Source organism: Puma concolor, chromosome D4, assembly GCF_028749965.1.
Source record: "Puma concolor isolate L17-30 chromosome D4, mPumCon1.1.hap2, whole genome shotgun sequence".
NCBI lineage: Eukaryota > Metazoa > Chordata > Mammalia > Carnivora > Felidae > Puma > Puma concolor.
This window is the reverse complement of record NC_141679.1, coordinates 60,542,364-60,561,140: the sequence shown is the minus strand read 5'-3', so window position 1 is coordinate 60,561,140 and position 18,777 is coordinate 60,542,364. Positions and strand designations below refer to the sequence as shown.

The 18,777-nt window shown below is 50.2% G+C and overlaps 1 protein-coding gene across 1 annotated transcript in view; it reads right to left on the bottom strand.

Moving 5' to 3' along the window:
- The window catches only part of CCDC180 (coiled-coil domain containing 180), a 65,327-nt gene extending 48,719 nt beyond the window's left edge, over positions 1–16,608 (bottom strand). Inside the window, exons 1-11 of the mRNA XM_086683553.1 lie at positions 16,489–16,608; positions 16,127–16,222; positions 14,679–14,869; positions 11,918–12,006; positions 10,544–10,647; positions 9,331–9,459; positions 9,123–9,233; positions 8,904–8,999; positions 6,396–6,559; positions 4,936–5,055; positions 862–941 (exon numbers count right to left, since the gene is read on the bottom strand). Of these exons, the coding sequence (XP_086539679.1) occupies positions 862–941; positions 4,936–5,055; positions 6,396–6,559; positions 8,904–8,999; positions 9,123–9,233; positions 9,331–9,459; positions 10,544–10,647; positions 11,918–12,006; positions 14,679–14,869; positions 16,127–16,195 (1,153 nt within the window). The 5' untranslated portion in view covers positions 16,196–16,222; positions 16,489–16,608. The remainder of the gene's footprint in view (positions 1–861; positions 942–4,935; positions 5,056–6,395; positions 6,560–8,903; positions 9,000–9,122; positions 9,234–9,330; positions 9,460–10,543; positions 10,648–11,917; positions 12,007–14,678; positions 14,870–16,126; positions 16,223–16,488) is intronic.
- Positions 16,609–18,777: the final 2,169 nt, after the last annotated feature.

Below are 18,777 nucleotides of genomic sequence, written 5' to 3'. Positions count from 1 at the left end.
AGGAGATGGAAATATCATATATCTTCTAAAGCAAGGCTTGACAAACTTTTTCTATAAAGAGCTAGATAGTAGATATTGCCGGCTTTGCCAGCCATAACGTTTGTGTTGCAACTACTTGTTTCTGCTATTGTAGAGCAGAAGTGGCCAGACACAATATATAAGCAAAGGAGATCAGCTGTGCTCCAGTGAAACTTATTTGCAGACAAGCAGGGACCCATGGGTAGGAGTTTGAGGGCCTTTGATATAGAGCATTTTTAAATATTACCATTTACTATTGAACACTCTCCATGTAAGCCAGGCATTGAACTACAACTGGACTGCAGGCTGTAATTCTCATAGCAACTCCACAAGGTAGGTACCTTGATTATTCCTCTTGAGATCCCAATGTTATACGGGAGCAGTTTAAAGCCAAGAGACACCATGACTCCCCCAGGGTCATATTGCTGGGACAACACAGAGCTGGGGGGTAAAACCCACATCTCTCTGACTGCAAGAACACATGTTTGACATCTCACATGCTTAGGATCTGACCCCCAAGCTGTCCTCACAGGAGGTCATTGGAGCCATTGCTCTGACTCCTTGCTGGGGTCAAGGTTCAGGGGTCAGAGTGTGTGGCTGGTGTGGCTGCCAGCTGGGCAGTGACCAGGAAGCTGTGGGAGGGAGGAAGAGGGCTCTACCAGGCAAGGTTTCAGAGATCCTACATGAACTCCCAGAGTTCACTCTTCCATCTACATTCCCTCCTTCCTCCAGGGGGACTTGCCCTCACCCCTGAATTCATGATAGACTCTCACAGAAATGATTGGCTACTACTCGAACAGAGTTCTGAAGAGACCCGAGTGGAATCCCACAAACTTCACTCACCGAGGTGCTTATTTAGGGAGTTGAGAGAAGAATGCCATTCAGTCAGCTGAGCTTTGCTGTAATTGGGGGGCAGAAGGTCACTGGGGAAGGAAGATATGACAAGTAAGCCACGCTTGGGTAAAATGTTCACTTACCAGAATTGGTAGCATCTTCAAGGAATGTAGCCCCAGAGTAGTATCTATATAAATACTGAAGAAACAAATGATGTGCTGGGGATTCCTGATGCCAAAAAATATCACTCATAAAAGGTCTTTTTTAATATCAACAAGTCTGTTATTTAGAAAATCAAATTGAATTTTCCTAATGGGAAAAAAAACAAACAATTCACATCACTTGACAAAGAAAGGAAGTCTACGTCTAGGAATAGAATCCAAGATAACGATATGAAATGCATACAAGGTTTATGCATTAAGAGAGTTGCTTAACAGTACTGTTTATAAGCACTCAAAAAATCATAAATAAATTTCATATCCAACAATAGGGATCTAAGTAAAGTATGGTGAATTCTCTTCTGAAGTCATTAAAAATAGTGTTGCAGGGGGGCTCCTGGGTGGCTCAGTCAGTTGAGTGGCCAACTTCAGCTCAGGTCACGATCTCAGGGTTTATGAGTCTGAGCCCCACATCAGGCTCTGTGCTGTCAACCTGTCAGCCAGAGCAGAGGCTCCTTGGGATCCTCTGTCCCCCTCTCTCTGCGCCTCCCCCACTTGTGCTCTCCCCAAAATAAATAAACATATTTTAAAAAATACTGTGGTAGGGCACCTGGGAGGCTCACTCAGTTAAGCTTCCAACTCTTGATTTCTGCTCAGGTCATGATCTCAGGAAGGGTGAGATCTAGCCCTGCACTGGGGCTTTGCACTGACGGTGCAGAGCCTGTTTGAGATTCTCTCTCTCTTCCCCTCTGCCCTACCCCCCAAAACCCCATCTGCCCCTCCCCTCTGGCTTGCTTGCCTTCGCTCTCTCAAAGAAAAAAAAATAGTGTGGCAGACTGAAAGATGGACAATATCATTAGCTCCTCCCATCAGTCTATTTCTCCACCCCTGGGGCTGGGCTTGGCCCCGTGATTTGCTTTGGCCAATGAGACATTAGCAAACAAGTGGAGGCAGAGTTGGAAAGGCTTGGGTATTTGCCTTGCCCTCTCCTGTTACAGGCAGACTCTGCCACCACCACCAGGCCTCCCAGCTGGGATTAGCCTCCTGGAGACTGAGAGAGCAAGTGGAAAGAACCTCAGCTGCCCCAGCCTAGGCTCCAGATGCAGGAGTGAGGCCACTCTAGACCATCCAGGCCCAGCCAAGCCAGCACAGACCAGGGGGAGCATCCTGTGGGAAACAGCCTGCAGAATAGCGAGAAACAAGAAATTCTGGTTGTTTTAAGCCACTAAATTTTGGGTGGTGTTTAACGGTGTCGAAAGATGCGTATGGCTAGGAGGACTATATAATTTATTGCCAAACCAGGACATTTTTGACAATGGAGAGGGATTCTACTAATGATTATACTAGCACAAGACATGTAACCCAGGATGGTCTTAGGCACCCTGCTTATTCATGGTGGGACAGTAAAGAGCAAAAGATAGCTACAGAGTGTGCACGGCATCGTCTCAAAGCTAAACATTATACTGAATGCAGTATTATATGCTGGGTGGGGTTCTGGAATAGAAAAAGGACAATGGTAGAAAAACTGGTGGATTCTGAAAAAGTCTGGTGTTTAGTTAATGGGAATGCATCGAAGTTATCAACGGGAATTCTCCCAGGACTTTGGAAAACTCTCTCACAGGGGCCCTGGGAATCTTATCAAGACTCCCCAGCCCTGAGCCACCACTGCCCACAAGGCTGCAGAGGTTCCGTGCATAAGCAGAGAAGCAAGGATTCCTACAAGGTCTGGGGCCCTGGGGTTTCAGAAGTAAGGCCTGGAGCTATGGGTCAGGATGGGGTATGGAATCCCATATGAGGCAGTTCCCTGGGTTGGATTAGAAGTCTCCCTGGCTGCTTGACAGGTCAGGAAGGCATAGGTGGGTATCTACACAGCGTGCTTTGTGGGTGTTATCAAGACCTCCTCGCGCAAACAAACCACAAACCCAAACCTTCGCTCTAGACACTCGCTGGAATTCTATGATCAAGGCTTTGCAACTTTAAGTTGTACGTTCCAGCCTGTGTTTGTAGTATACACCACCAGACACAAATTGTGTCTTCACCCCTTTCTATACTCCCTTTGAAGGAGCTGCTGGGTCGCATATCTGCACACCCTTGCCTCTGATTTCATAGAGTAGCCTCCAACTTCCTCAGGTCAGGTTGAGTCACACACCAGCTCCATGCTCTGCCTGCAGATGCTGCCATTTTATAGTGTTTCCCAGTGGTGTCCAGAAGCACCAGGGAATACATTTTTCTCTGTGTCTTTGGCCCTGTCTCTCCCTTCCATTCAGGCAGGTAGCCAGCCAGCGCCATGTTCACAGTCTGTCAGAGATATGGTGGTGCAGAAAAGACAGCAGCGTAGAAATCTTTCTGGACTTTGTTCTCAAAGACTAAGTTCTGGGGAGAGCCTAGAGCACTGATGATGGAAGCCTGAGCTGGAGTGGGCCGAGAGCCCTGCAGGGGGAGATGCGCTGGCAGCTGAGAGCCGAGGATCAGGGTTCTCTCCTCACCCAACAGAAGGGGGCTGGAGGCAGGGGTGGACAGAGAGGATGGCAGGTGCCTGGCAGTGGCAGCCTGGGTCCTGCTTCCTGGTGGAAGACTGTGGGGGCAGCTGCCAAGACCCAGGTCCCCGGAGGGAAACACTGCCTGGGCATGAGGACATTCGGGCTCAGGGTAGCCTCAAGAGTCTCGCATCCAGCTGTCTGGAAAGGGCAGCAGTTGCCCTCAGGCATGTGGGTGGATCAAATATAGAGGAACAGACTCTATCACCAGGCCTGCATTGGATGGGGTTTCATAGTTCCCCTCCATGGACAGGACCCCAAGAAAAACAGAGTTTTGCCCAGTTCAGGGACTCAGAGTCAGAAATAAATATAGAGTGGGGCACCTGGTGGCTCAGTAGGTTAAGCGTCTGACTCGGTTTAGGCTCAGGTCATGATCTCACGGTTCGTGAGTTTGAGCCCTGCATCGGTCTTTGCAATGATGGTGCTGAGCCTGCTTGGGATTCTTTCTCTCTCCCTCTCCCTCTGCCCCTCCCCTGCTCGTCCTCTCTGTCTCTCTCTTTCTAATAAACAAATAAACTTAAAAAATTTTAAATTAATATAGACTTACAGGAAACAAGAAAAGCGATTTACTTTATGTTGAGATTTTTATTCACCTTGTTAATTTTACACCTGCACGAAAATGTGTCTGCCCTGGAGGAGACTGTGTGAGGTTCTAATTGTCACTGATACTTAGGAGAACTTAGGTTCTGTGGTGGGGAGACAAGAGGGTAACCCAGGGTTACCAGGGTTAGGGGTAGGAGGGCCCAAGTTTCACAGGAAAAGGAGGAGCATTTCCCAGCATGTGAAGTGTCTTCACTTGCAGAACCACACATGCTCCATCCCTTTACTGAGGGTGGATGCTATAGGACCCCCACATAGTGGGCTTCCAAGGTCTAGAACATTCACCGTGCCCCTCACCAAACAGCTTATTAAGGATCAGAACTGAGTGGGCCTCTACACATCCACAGCCTCTAACAGGTTCCCTGTCTGATGGCAACAGCCTCCTCACTGACCTCCAGGTTTCAGCCTCAGACCCTCCAACTCACCCCCGAAACCGCAGGGCTGTTGGAGACACTCTGCTCCCCACCAGATCTTAGAAAAAAATCCAACCCCTTAACCTGGCCCCTCCTCCCCCACTAACACCCCACCCCCTTTGCCATTGCCTCCTTCCATGTTTCTCGGCACAGTCACACTAAACTTCTTTCCCCAGCAAATGTGTCATGTTCTTTGTCACCACTGGGGCTGGAATGCCCCAGAACAAAGGCCCAGCCAGCCAGCGCAGGACCAGAGAACAAGGAGATGGCCGGGCCTGGAGGATGCCCCAAGAGAAGGGTCAAGGCTGAGGACTGTGACTGCCTCCCCCATGGACCCCCAAAGGCACCCCTCCCCAGGGACCCCTCTCATTGTACCAGATGGTGCAGAGATGCTCCAGCCGCTTTTGCTGCAGGGCTTTCTGGTTCTTCAGCATGCTCTCTATCTCCTTCTTCACATCTGGAGGAGCCCGGATCCTCTCACTGGCCATGAACTCACTGGGTGTCCAGACACGTTGGCACCATGGAGAGGAGGAGCAGGGTGGGGGGGTGGGAAAGAGGGGATGAGGCCCATGGTAAGAACATTCACAATCTAAGCACCCTTACACCACTTCAGCCCCTCCCTCCCCATTGTAGGCCTCTGGGGCAACGATGAGAGGGGGGATCGAAGAGCCAGGGGGCCACCAGCGAGACTCTGGAGTGAAGAGCATGGGACCACTGGGCACAGATCCGGGTGTGGGTCCCGACTGTGGCCAGCCAGCTCTGTGACCTTGGGCAAGTCAGTCCCTTCCTCTGAATCTGTTTCCTCTTCTGTAACGGAGCTAATGAGAATACCTTCCACAGTAGGACCCAGTCAGCAAAGCCCTTAGCACCATGCCTGACTAACGGGAACTGCCCAGTAAATGCCAGCTCCTGCCATCACTGTGGATGATTACTGACATTTGTAACTTCCAGGCCCAGACCCAGACCAGTCACTTTCCATAGAGCACCTTGCTGATCATCACTGAAACCCTATCACTGGCGCATCATCTTGCCTGTCTGCATAAGGAGAGAAAGGCTCCGAAATGTTCAAGTGCTTGATCAAGGTCACAGGGAAAGTACAGGTGGAGCCAGGTCTTAGTACGCTTTTCTTTCACCCGGGGTGTCAGACTCCGGTGTTCTCCATCTGGAAATCCAGGTGTACAGATGGCCTCCCATCCCCAGACCCACAGCACAGACAGACAGACAGACATTCTTTGGCATCCTCAAACGTCTTGACCTGACAAGCAAAAGAAAGCCTTGTTTGTTGGCCAAAAGCTGCAGGATCCTTGTGTCGGTATTAACAGAAGTGCCACCTGGCAGAGGAAGCAGGGAGATGAGCCCTCTCTTCACCCCTGCTCCCATGGGGACCAAAGCCTGAGGGACCGCCATTCGTCTTGGCCCAGTAACACAGGGTTCTGAGTAACAGTCGAATGGAAATTGGGCAGATAATCAGACGGGTGTTTTCAAACAATTTGTACTGTGATAATTCAGAAAATGCTTATGCGATAACATTTATGAAGAAAATAAGACAGAAAGTGACATATACAGTATGGGTCTAAAGAAGCCTGGGAAGAAATACACCAAAATATCAGCTGTGCTTCTCACTGTGGTGAGAAATTAGTAATGATTTTTAATTTCTTTTTTATACTTTTATCTACTTTAACTTTTAACAAAGAAAAGAGCACATATTTTTACCCCCAGAAGAACGGGAGTGTTTTGGAGCGAGGACAGAAAGGAGGGTGAGGACCACCGGCTTGCTGGGCCGGCCTTCCAGGTGGGCTGGGGGGAGGCTGCGGGAAGTGTGGGCGGACACGGACCTGAAACTCTGCACCAGGACCTGCTTCTTGAGAACCTTCCAGGTGTCCACCAGGCCCTGCCAGCGGCGATGGCCCTCGAGCTCCTGCTGCAGCGTGGCCTCCATCAGGTTGACAAACAGCTGGGCGATGGCCCTCCGGTTGCCCAGGAGGGCCTGGTTTATGACCTGTGGTACAGGTGGGCAGGCTCTACATGAGGTGGGGGCGCTCCAAGGTCAGAACAAGGTTCAGTTGGAGACGGACAGGGGGAGGCTGCAGAGGGGCCAGGTGAGGTGCCGACAGAGGCCCTGGGGCCCAGTGGGCCTGAGTAGGGCAGTGGCAGCATCTGAGGGGCACTGAGGAGTCACTGGGCACTCACGGAAGTTGCCTGGGGCTGAACAGCCGTGGACTGTAACAGGGGTCTTTCCTGAAGACTCACCTATGAACCTTGACTTAAGCATGTGCCTTCAACCCAGCCCCAAGACCGTATCAGATTGTTAAAGAAGCTGATTTTAGCTCACTGGAGATACGTACTCCAGTGGGTTCTTAGTGTTTAGCTGTTTTCTTTCCTTTTCTTTAAATGAATTTGTTCCAAAAGCAGAGTGCTCATGCCATCAGGGACCAGTCATCTACGGTTGTGATGAGAACGAAGACCCAATTACCAAATGAGACCAGGGCTAGAACATTCTTCTGCAGTCCTCCCAGTGATCCTCACCGGGCATCCTTGGCATGGCAGTGGGGACAATTCTTCATGGTGTGGTACTGTTCTGCTTTTAGTAGCCTGCCCCCTTCAATGAGAGCAGTCTCTCCCATGCCCCCAGGGAGTGGAACAGCCAAATGTCTCCAGAATTCCCCAAAGCTCTCGGGGCACCGCCCTGGAGCAAGGGTGGGAACCTGCCAAGCTCAGGCGGTAGACATTCCAGTAACAATTTTCGCTGGAACCTGAGGTTTATTGCTGGCTCTACTTCCTAGCTGGTGGTGGGGGGGAGAGGGGGACTGGCAGGTATTTCCTAAACCTCCAATTCTTCAGCCATAAGGCGAAGATAATGCTACTGGCAGCACAGGGATTCTGCGAAATTAAATGAGATAAATGCACATAGAGGAAGTAGCAAGCGCCTGTTGTTGTAATGAGTAAAATAAGCATATGGACGCCAGACATTGAAACATCCCCGGGATACTGCTCTGACCCCACCTAAGGGATCAAATGGATAAAAGTTAGGAACTCTTGCTTCTTTCAAATGACAGTGGCTACTGCTGAGACCTCTTTTGTCACCCCCTCCCCCCAACGGGTACTGGTTTAAGTATCGTTACCCCTGTTTTATGGGCAGGGAGTTCCAAGTGCAGGAGCGGAGTTAGTTTGGGAGCTTGTGTGTCTGGGCAGTGGAGAGGGAGGTCTGTGCTCACTCCCTGTCTGTGCTTCATCCAGGACTCCAAGATGTGGACCCGAACAGGAGCCCATCTGTGATTCTGAGTGCTGGGTTCCTTTCACCCCGTGTAGTGCCGGGAGGCCTCCGCAAGCCCGGCTTTCTGCACAGGCCCTAGAAGCCCACGCAAGCAAAATGTGCTTCTGAGTAGCCAAAGGAAGCAACAACATGGATGGGCCTAGAGGGTATAATGCGAAGTGAAATAAGTGAGACAAAGAAAGACAAATATCGTATGATTTCACTCATCTGTTGAATTTAAGAGACAAACAAAGAAAAAAAAGAGACAAACAAAAAACCAGACTCTTAACTGCAGACAACTGATGGTTGCCAGAGGGGAGGGGGGTGGGGGGATGGGTGAAACAGGTGAAAGGGATTAAGGGTACACATGTCATGATGAGCACCGAGTAATGCACAGAATTGTTGAATCGCTGTACTGTGCACCTGAAACTAATATAACACTGCATGTTAATTATATTTGAAGAAAATACATACACACACAAACATCCATACATAGTGTCTTTTCACATGGCAGAGGAGTCGGGCTTAACTCTGACTTTGGAAATATTATGAGCAACCTTGAATTTCTTGTTTTCTACACCCAAAGAAAGCAGCTGGGCGAGGGTGGGGTGTGGACAGGGAAGCAGTGGGGACAGAGACCGGAGACAGGCCTGGTTCGGCACTAGACGCTGATGGCCAACAAGAAGGCAGACAAGCACCACTAGGAAAACAAACGGAGCAGGCTGGGGTCACCTGTGAGGGCACAAACCACTCTGAGACCAGGACAGCTCCACCATCCAGCACCTATTGCATTGCACATGGTGGCTGAGACACGGCCCAGTAGGTGCTCGTAAAACCGTCAGTGCTGAAACCAGTGCTGCTGTGTTAGGTAATCGGGATTAAGACAGCAGGGATGTAGGACACGCACTTTAGAGAGACTTCTACTGAAAATACTTAACAAAAACTCTGGTTCTGAACCCAAGCGACCAACCCGAGTTAGTTGGAAATGTGACACATGAGAAGCCCATCGGTCCTGAGACACCAGGTTCTGGGGCATCCTCAGGTCCCGCCCCTTCTGTGGGCTGATCCCCTGCACATGAAAACCACTCACCATGGCTTCCTTATTTATCAGCGTGTACACGTCAGGCTGCATGAGATAGGAAGTTTTCTCTATGATTTCCACATATTTCTTCAACACGCTTCTGAGCTAGAAACAACAAGGTGTCATTGTTAATGACTTTCTTTTCCTGGAGACCTGCAAGCAAGGAGACGATGCCTCACAAACCCCACAGGTGAAAATCACCAAGAGCCCATTCGCAGGCCAACTCACTTTATCTGCCCGAGAGAACTCGGTCGAGGTCAGTGTCTCATCCAGCTCCTTAATCCCCTGCTTCTGGAACTGGAACTTCTCAGCCACCTGATCCCACAGCTCCATCAGGGTCTATACCAAGAAGCTGGGGTCAGGCTGGGAGGACAGATGGCAGGGAGGGAAGGAGTGGGACCCTGGTGGGGCAAGCCCAGCGACAGGGAAGCCCTACTTGGATGGTGTAGTCTTCGAGGTTGATATCGCTTTCCACCTTTTTGAAGAGTTGGTCGATTTCCTCATCAGACGCCGCCAGCTTTTTTAAAAGAAGTGCTCCTGGCTCTAAGATGAGAGGTTCCATTTCCTACAACAGGCCAGTAGGGCAATGCCTGTGGTCTCAACACCACCAGGGCAGGGGGAGCCCGTCCCTTTCCCCAATTCTCTGCCCTGTGGTGGGAAAGTGCTAGCTGTGGTCCTGCCTCAAAACTAATAATCATTACCTAGACCTAAGGAGCTAGGATTTACTATTCACAGCCAGAGCACAAGGGCAGGCACCATTTATCTGGGCATGTGCCATGTGCTGGACACTCTGCTCTAGGCTAAGCCCTTGTCCTCAGACTCACTTGGTCCTCACCACAGCCTGTGAAGTAGGTACTGACATCAGGCGTGGCCCATGGTTGGAGCTCAACAAACATCCATTAAAGAAGTGGCCAGTGAAAGGATTCCAAGTTTACTTCAGATAAGGAAACTGAGGCTCAGTTATGTTGTATGACCAAAGCCACAGAGTCATGGACAAAAGTAGGGCTCATATACAGTTGGGACAGATGAGTAAAGCAACGACTGGCTGGGGGAGCTTCTTGGTGCTTTGGGTACAGAGCCAGCTGCATGAATCCAAGGGAATGACAGAAGTCAGAGAAGACATGGGGAGAGAGTGGTGAGTGCAGTCCAGGGCTCAGAGAAGAAGGGCAAAGAAGGGCCTCATTTAGGGAATATTCTGGGGACCAGGGTGGTTAGAGATGGAATGTCTCTGGAGAGGAACAGAGAGCCAAGTGAGGGTGGTACCAAAAGGCCAGATAGCATGAGGGGTGGGAAGCCAGAGGGCCAGGCCCTTTGGGCCCTCATTAGTAGGACTGCGTAGGGAGATCATGGGCTGGGCTTTGGCATCAGCCCTGGAGTCCAGTTCCCAGCTGGCCCCTTATGTGCCAAATCAGGCAAGACTTTGCGAGCCTAAACTGTAAAGTGGGAGAAACAGTGGTAGCCGACTTAGAGAGCTGTGCTCATAACGAGCACTCATCACGAGCCACTCAAGCTGGCTACTCTGATTTCATCCACACCACTGGTGAGCCACTCAGGGCCTCTGAGCTGGGCGGGAAGGGAGGGTGGGTGCAGTGACAAGCCTGCCTTGAGAATGGCCCCAGAACAGAAGGGGAGAGAGGGAGGAGTCTTACCATCCCAATCTGAGCAATCTCCTCCTTAAAACTCCCCAGAGCACTCTCGTAGCCCTGCCTCTTGGAGTCTCTGTCCAGGGTGGTTGTGCTGATCCTCTCTGGAACTGGGGGAGAACAACAGAGGTGAGGAGGCTGCCCTCAGAGCGCCAAAGCAAGGGGAGGGCTCCCAGGAAAAGGCAGCAAGGCAGAAAGTGCCTTGGTTCAGGAGATGGACCCCCAAACCAGGCCACAGTGTCAGAGGCTTAAGGAAAAAGAGAAAAAACAAAGGTGATCTGTAAGTGCTATAAGGAATGAAGTCTCACATACACAGTTAAATGCCAGAAAAAGTTTCCAAATGGTAGGTACAGAATGGGACCATTTATGTTTTTTTTTTTAAAGTTAATAGAAGCAAATACATATACAGATAAGAATAACCAACACTTACATAGCACTTATTATGCACCAGGCATCGTTCTAACTCAATTACCACTCCTGAAGAGGCCAAGAGGCAGGTTCTATTTTTTCGGCCCCATTTTACAAGTGAGGACACTCAGGCATGGGGGTTAAAGAACAAACACAGCAGTGGCTGAGCAGGGGTTTGGACATGAGCCATCTGCTCTAGAGTCTGCATTCCCGTCCTGTGCTCTGCGGTCCCCTGAATCTGGACACCATGTGATTTCATGGTGGGGAACATTCTTGGGAAGAGAAGCAGTGCTATCACGAAGGGAGAGTTTTTCCTTTCTGTTTATCTCCTTCCTTTGCTTTTCCACAGTGAGCCTGACTGGCTCAGTGGTAGATAGCACATGTGACTCCCAATCTCAGGGTTGTAAGTTCAAACCCCATGTTGGGTGCAGAGATTACTTACGGTGAGCATGTATCTTTTTTTTTTTTTTTTAATCGTAAAGGAAAAGAACCTTCCTCTATAGTATGAAGGAAGACAATGCAGATTGAAATGCTCTTGTGAGGGGCGCCTGGGTGGCGCAGTCGGTTAAGCGTCCGACTTCAGCCAGGTCACGATCTCGCGGTCCGTGAGTTCGAGCCCCGCGTCAGGCTCTGGGCTGATGGCTCAGAGCCTGGGGCCTGTTTCCGATTCTGTGTCTCCCTCTCTCTCTGCCCCTCCCCCGTTCATGCTCTGTCTCTCTCTGTCCCAAAAATAAATAAACGTTGAAAAAAAAAAAAATTAAAAAAAAAAAAAAATGAAATGCTCTTGTGAAATTGCAATAAAGCAAGGAATATCCTTTACCAACTGACTTTCATCAGTAAATGCTGACTGCACAGAGCCCTCTGCTCCCTCCCCAGCTCCCTGCACTGAGGAGAAGGTCCAGAGGAGCAGGCTCAAGGGAGGAGCCAAGGGGAGAAAGCCAGCCCTGCCCTCATAGCTGAACAGAGACTCACCTATGGTGTCCATGAGGCCCCGGACCTCTCTGGCTTCAATGATGCTCTCACTTTCTTCAGCTTTTTTCTTCTTGATTATTTCCTTTTCCCTGAGGTACAAGTAGAGGAAACAATAACTCCCAGCCCCCTCCCCTACCCCAGGGCAGCTCTGGCACAGAAGGGAGTCTTCAGAGAGACCTCACATATTGGTGATAAGGCCCACCCCATTCCAGAGAGCCCCGAGGCTATGCCAGACTCCCAACAGACGCTGCCTGGGTATCTGCTGCCAGTAGGCACCATGGTCCCTAGACAAGAAATCAGGGTCTGCTTCTGTTCTGGCTGCAAACCAAGTGTGGGTAGTAGGCAACAGCCATTTCCACATGGGGAAACTGAGGACAGTAGGGCATGATCAGCCTGGGAAAGCCAGGCCAGTGCTGAGTATTCAGGATTTGCTCCTTCAGCAACTCATCATCCTATGAGGCAGTCACAATAACCCCCTTGACAGGGATGAGGGGAGGGCGCTTAGAGAAGTGATTATACAAAGCAGAGCTGAGACTCCCTGACCCACGTGTGTCATGCCAAGGTCCATGGTCCTTGGGGTTTAGGTGTGGGAGGAGAAAGCTGAGACCCCAAAACAAGCTATCTCAGCAGGGAGGACCAGGGTGAGTGAGAATGACCTTAGCTTTGGAATAAAAATCTCTGAACGCACTGTCCATAGGACAAGCACCACAGAAATGCAACAGGTCTCAATGACACCTGCCATTCCTCCAGGCCTCCACATGTGCAGCGCTTTCTAGTCATTTCTCATCCAATCCTCGCTGCACACCTACCAGCAAGGAAGACTGCAGGGCCTAGACTGACCCTCCAGAGGTGGGTCTTTCAGTCTTGTCAATCAGGTGCCCGTGGACTAAGGTGGTTCTTTGGGAACCTGGGTGCTCTGACTACTGAGCTAATGGCTCTGGCTCCTCAGGCACTTGACCCGAGGACTTGGGTCTACACTAGTGCTGATCTATCCCTACCTTGGGCTCCTCTTCTGCTCACCCGGAGGCCCTGCCCTGGGTGAATGAATACACAGGTTCACTGGCTTTGGCTGGCTGAACTTTCAAGAAGGGAACAAGGGACTTCAGAGAGACGCCAATGCTGAGTTAGTGACCCCAGTCATTTTGAGGGTGGCAGAGCCTGGCAGGTTACAAACACATCTTTCTCCCTGTCACAGGCCAGAGGAAGTTGTCGTCTAGGTCTACGTCCAGGGCAGAGCTGACTTTGTCTCGGGAAGCCAGCACAGCACAATGCCAGCACCCTCTATGGAAAATGCCTTTCCTAAAATGCTGTCCTGTGGATGCTAAGAGCTCCTGATGGATGCTATATCTAGTTATTGGGATAATGGGTGACCTTAGGCTAAACTCTGGGGAAGGGGGGACCCTTAGGAGCGATAGGTAACTCGCAAGTCAGCTGAGAGGGGACTTAGACCCTTATAGGAGCCAAAGTCACAGCCAGGGGCAGCATCAACAGGCCCCAGACGTCTGTGCTTCAATCCCCACACTGGGCATCAGGCACATGGGCTAGAGAACACTGACCTCCAGTCTGGGCTTGGTGGCCAGTGGGTTTGCCCATCTGTAGGTAGTTAAGGGTGCTGAGGGTCAGAAGCCTCAGGGGAGATTTCTCTGGGAAGAGTCAAAGGTCAGGTCATCTCTGCCCCAAAGCAGGTGAAAGAGAAAACAAAGACAGGTAGAGAGAGACGGACTTCCCCTGCCGAGTCCCAGAGGGGACTGCGGCTTGCTCAGAGCTTGAAGAGCAAAGGGAAGATCAGCTCCAGGCGCCCCAAGCTCCCCGGTGAGGAAGATATTGCCCTCCTTTTCCTTTTCTTTCCTTTCGCCCTGCTTGAGGAGTCTGAGCTCAGGGAGTTGAAATGGCATACTCAGGAATCTCAAATTTCAGTCCTGATCTCCCTGCTCCTAGACCATATGCGCCCATCTCAGGGAATGGCGCCTGCTCTGTCCACCCAAGCACTCGTGCTACAGACCTCGGGCTCTCGGCCTCCCCTCCCTCCAGTCCACCACCTAGTCTGAGGGGTTCTGCCTCTAAAATACACCGGAAATATCCTACTCTCCCTCTTGTAGCCCCACCAGGCTTAGAGGGACAGCAGCAGCCTCCTCCCTGGCCTCCCGGCCTCTTCTTGCCACTCCCTACATTCTGCACACAACAGCCGAAAGGCCTTAAAAAGGCAAATCAGCTGCTCACTTCAGTAGTCCAAAATCCCGACTGTGGTCTTGCAAGCCTATCCCAGCCTCATCTACCGCCCCTCCCCTCCAGGCCCACTAACTTCTTCACCTTCCAGAGCGGACCAAACCCTCCCTGCCTCCGCGCCTTGCCCCATGCAGCTATTCCCTCGTCCTCTGGTCTCCGCTGAGGCCCCTCCTCAGGGGCTTTCCTGACCCCTGTGCTACCACTGTCCTCTGGGTCAGAGCCTTCCCACCTTTAGGGGCACTTGCCTATTTATTTATTATCAAGGCCTCAAGTGCCCGGAGAGTGGGATCCCCAGACCCAGTACCTGGTCCTAGGCACTCAATCAATAATTACTGAGAGGGGAGGAAGAGGAAGAGAGGGAGAAGCAAACAGTGGAGCAAAGTAGGTGCTATTACCTCTCTCTCTCAGAGGAGATACTGGGACTTCATTCCTAAATGGCACTCATCTTGTGTGAGGGCTTTCTGAGTCTCTGAAGACTCTGGCACACCCCCCCCCCCCCCGGGTGGGGAGGTACAGTGTGGACCACAGGACCCACCTGTAGAGAACAGGATTTTCCGTGACCCAGTCATTGGGTAGGCTGTGCGCCCACTTCCGCTGCCGAGGACACATCATCTCCCCTTCAGGAATATCCATCTTCTTCATCAAGGGTTTCCTGCCATTCTTTGGGGTCATGGAACTCTCCACAGCGCGCTTCCTGGTGGCTGCCAGAGAGCGGACCAGCTGCACCTGAATGCACAAAAGATCCGGTGGGGGGTCGGGACTGCAGACTCCTCAGCACCCAGGGCTCACTCTGCAGTCTTAGAAGGACACGTGAGAACTTGCCAGCAGGAAGGCACTTTACAGGGAGGCCTTCAACCCTAGGGTACATTCCATGCAAGTACCCCCCAGAAGACATTCAGCCATCTAGAAGGGTATCTGTTAAGAAATTTAGTGAGGACCAAGATGCTTATCCTAGCATCTTTTATAATCACAAGGAATGAGAAAAACGGGGCTGTCCGATAGCAGGGGACTGGTCGAGTAAACTTCTTATGTCCCTCCAGTATAATGCTAGGCATTTATTAAGAATGAGACTTACAAAGGACTATTTATGACATAGGGAAATGCTTACGATATGATATACCATAAAACATATTAATTAAAAGCGCAACTTAAAAAAATTATAACCCAAACTATACAGTATGATCTCAAAATTTTAAACTCATAGAAAAATGACCAGGAGAAAGTGTGCCAAATGTTAAGAATGGTGTGCTGCCTCCAGGCAGCAGGATCATGTGAGTAATTTGTTTCTTTGGCCTCCTTATACTTTTATAATTTCCAAGCCTCCTACATAGAGCGTTATTTAGGGCTCAAAGTAGGAATGAAAATTCCTTTTAAATAAGCAGTACAGAACGTCAAAGGGAAGGTTCGAGTTTGTGTATTTAAGATACTGTTCTTGTCTGTGCAGTTTTGTACAGACAAGTTTTTTATAGGCAAGGCAATTCCAGCAACCTATTTGGCTGTCAAGAGAGTGTTACTTTAATACACTATGGGAAGTCCTGGATTAACAACTGGGCAGCCTCTAAACATCTTGAAGTTGCATTAATGCCCCTTGACATGCAAAAGGTCTGTGCAATACTGTTAACAGGGAGGAAGCAGGTTTCAAAACACTGTTATAGAATCAAACCCAGGTTTTAAAAAGAAAAATTAGAAACGCTTTGGTGCATAGGAAAAGGTCCCAAGACACCCACTGGTTAATTTTGGCGATTTCTGAATAATTTAACTTTTAATTTAACTAAAACTTTAATGTACATTTTTTAATTTTCAAGAATAGACATTCTAATATTGTATTCCTACACTTTAAGAACCAATAAGAATTATTTTTTAAATCAAAACAATTTCAAAGCCCTTATTTCATTGGGTTCCCGGACAAAGAAGCCTTCAGAGGGAGGGAGGTTTGGGGTGCAGAGGGAAGAGGGCACAGAGGGACACAAGGGACACACCTACCTCAGCCTCGAAGATCTGCTGGTAGACCTTCCCGCTGGGAACCTGGGTCACCTTCCCCACTGAGGACATCTTGGCCGCTGGCTGAACGGGGCGCCCCTGTTAGGAATTCAATGTCCGGGAATCATGTCTGAGGTTTGGAAACCGAAGCCCCAACCTCCAGGACAAGTCCTCCGCCTAGGACCTGCGCCCCCCCCCCCCAGCCCCCCCGCGGGCCCCACCCCCTCCCGCAGGCAACCAGGCTGGGGCAGGACCCACCCCACTGCTCTGAGAAAAAGCAAGCCCCGCCCCCCCTCCCTCAAGCCTCAGGGGTTTCATTTTAAGCAAAAAGTAAGGAGTGGCAAAGAAGCAAAAAGGAGACAAACCTCCGGCAAGAACCGAACTCCCGGAGAAGGCTGGCTCTTCCAGCCACGCAGTGTGCAAATCCAGAGGACTTTGGTGGGGCAGAATAATAAATCGTTATTGTTTTGTGCTTCACTCTCCCAAGCTCTCCTGGGAAAAGTGCTCAAGGTGTCATCTTGGATTTCAACCTGGCCTTGACCCCCCCAAACTGGAGCTGAACAAAGTTGAAGGATCCCTGACTCCCTCCTTCCCCCACTCCCCGCCAAAAGTGGACAAAGAGAGGCGGAAGTGGAGGGAAGGAGCAGCCTGACTCTGGCCGTGCTAATTAGGCACCTATTGTATGCTGAGAAGACCCAGCAGGCTCCTCTCACGCCACCAGCCCGCCAGCCTACCGAGGAGCGCGGTGCAGTCCCCGGCCATCCCCTCTGAACCCGGCCAATGGAGGGAGGCTGGCGCCCCACCTGCAGAAGGCACCACTAGCCAGGGCCAGTCCAGCCTCAACTGCAGCTGGACGCACTCGGTCTCCAAGGCAACGCAGAGGGGCGGGAGCCCCGCTGGCCCCGCCCTCACTTCCTTTCCGAGGAGTGAGTGGATGATGGCCCGCAGCCGCCGGAGCGCCCCACCGGGAGTGGGGAAACTGTTAGGAAGTATTCCCTCCAAGCCCATTTCTCCTCACAGCAAGGGGGCGCCCCGGCGCTGTCAGGAGCGTCCAGAGCAGTACACTGAATGTTCTGAAAACTGTAGGAGACCTGAGATGTAATTCCTAGCCACGGCAGTCAAGAAAATCCACCCTGTCTTCTTTACTTGATTAAAACCAACTTCTGCTGGCAAGCAGCACAGTGCTTGGCTGTAAGATGCAGAAAGCCTCTCTAAATAAGGCCAGCTCTTTCTCAGATTACGAGATTGAAGGGCTCAGAATTCAGGCATCAGGCTTGTATGGCATTACAATGAAAAGACTAATTTCTAGGACTCTTGAGTTCCATTCATCCTCCCACCACTGCCACATAACCCTGCTAAAATATGGCTCTGACCTACCCTCTCTCCTGCTCAAAAGTCCCTCATCAACTCTGCAGCCCCTGCAAAATCCAACTCAGTCTTAGATGACCACAGAGCACCCCCCCCCCAAAATCTGGTTCCCACCCTGACTCTCCCTGCTTAAGCAAACTCTCCACTCCTCCTGCATATGCCTCTGCCCCCCTGCCCTTCCTCATCCTGCTCTTCTGCTGGGATCCTTCTCTTTCCAAAATCCCAGACCCAGCCAGCCTTCCACTATCAGTAACAATTATCCCAACCACTCATTTGCCTCAGCCCCTATAACCTCTCCTCTCTCTGGATGTTGATTGCAGTCAAATACAGGAGTTCAGGACCTCTAGAGTAGGCGTTTCCTGAAGGGCAGGTACACCTTATTAATTTTGACTTAGCGGCAGTTGCTCTTAGCACAGTGTCTTGCACATGATTCAGACACAATGAATGCTCCCTGGGTAAACGCATGAATACCTAGAATGTCCTCATCTGACACTCCTAGAGTTTGTCTCTTTCCCACACACCCAGCCATAGTCCTATGTGGCCAGACCTGAAAATACTTGTGGTTGACAGTGAACCTGGCTTGAGGGTTTCCTATGTTTTGTGAGGTACTCAACTCCCCCAGAAAAATCCCTCTCCTCGGCAGGGATCTCTGTTCCAATTGCTAGTAAATGCTCCCTATGACAACTTCCTAGAACAAGTGATCATTCCATCCAGACTAGCTTCAGAAGTTAATTAACAGTGAATAGAGAACACTTTCATTCCCCTTCTTTGGTCATGGATTTTATTACCAAAGTGAAATATTGTAAAAAAGATTGGACTAATTTTAACTGGAAAAAGAGAAACTGTAGGTAACCAAGGGAAGAGGTAAAAAAAAAAAAATGTGCAGGAATTATTTGCAGTCATTCATACCACTGTTTATGCTATGCTGGCTTGAACCTTATACACCAGAAACAGTGCTTTCCCCATCCAGATGTTTTCTGGTTCTAGTGTCTAGCACATCTATAATCAGGGGTTCTTTTTTTTCTAGATATTTGGATACAAATATGTAGGTATGGATATATCATGTGTCATGTTTTGTTCTGAGTAAGCAACACACTTATTGTATAAAGTAGGAAAAAAATTCCATGGAGAACATAAAAATAACCCATGGTCTTACCACTGAGAATTTGCCTCCCTTAGCTCCTGAGTCTGGGCCTTTGTGTTTGAGTTTGGATCAAACAGGGGAATTTGTGTTTGGCTTTTGGATGGCATTTGCATTGCCCTCCCAACTCTGCAATGTGATAACC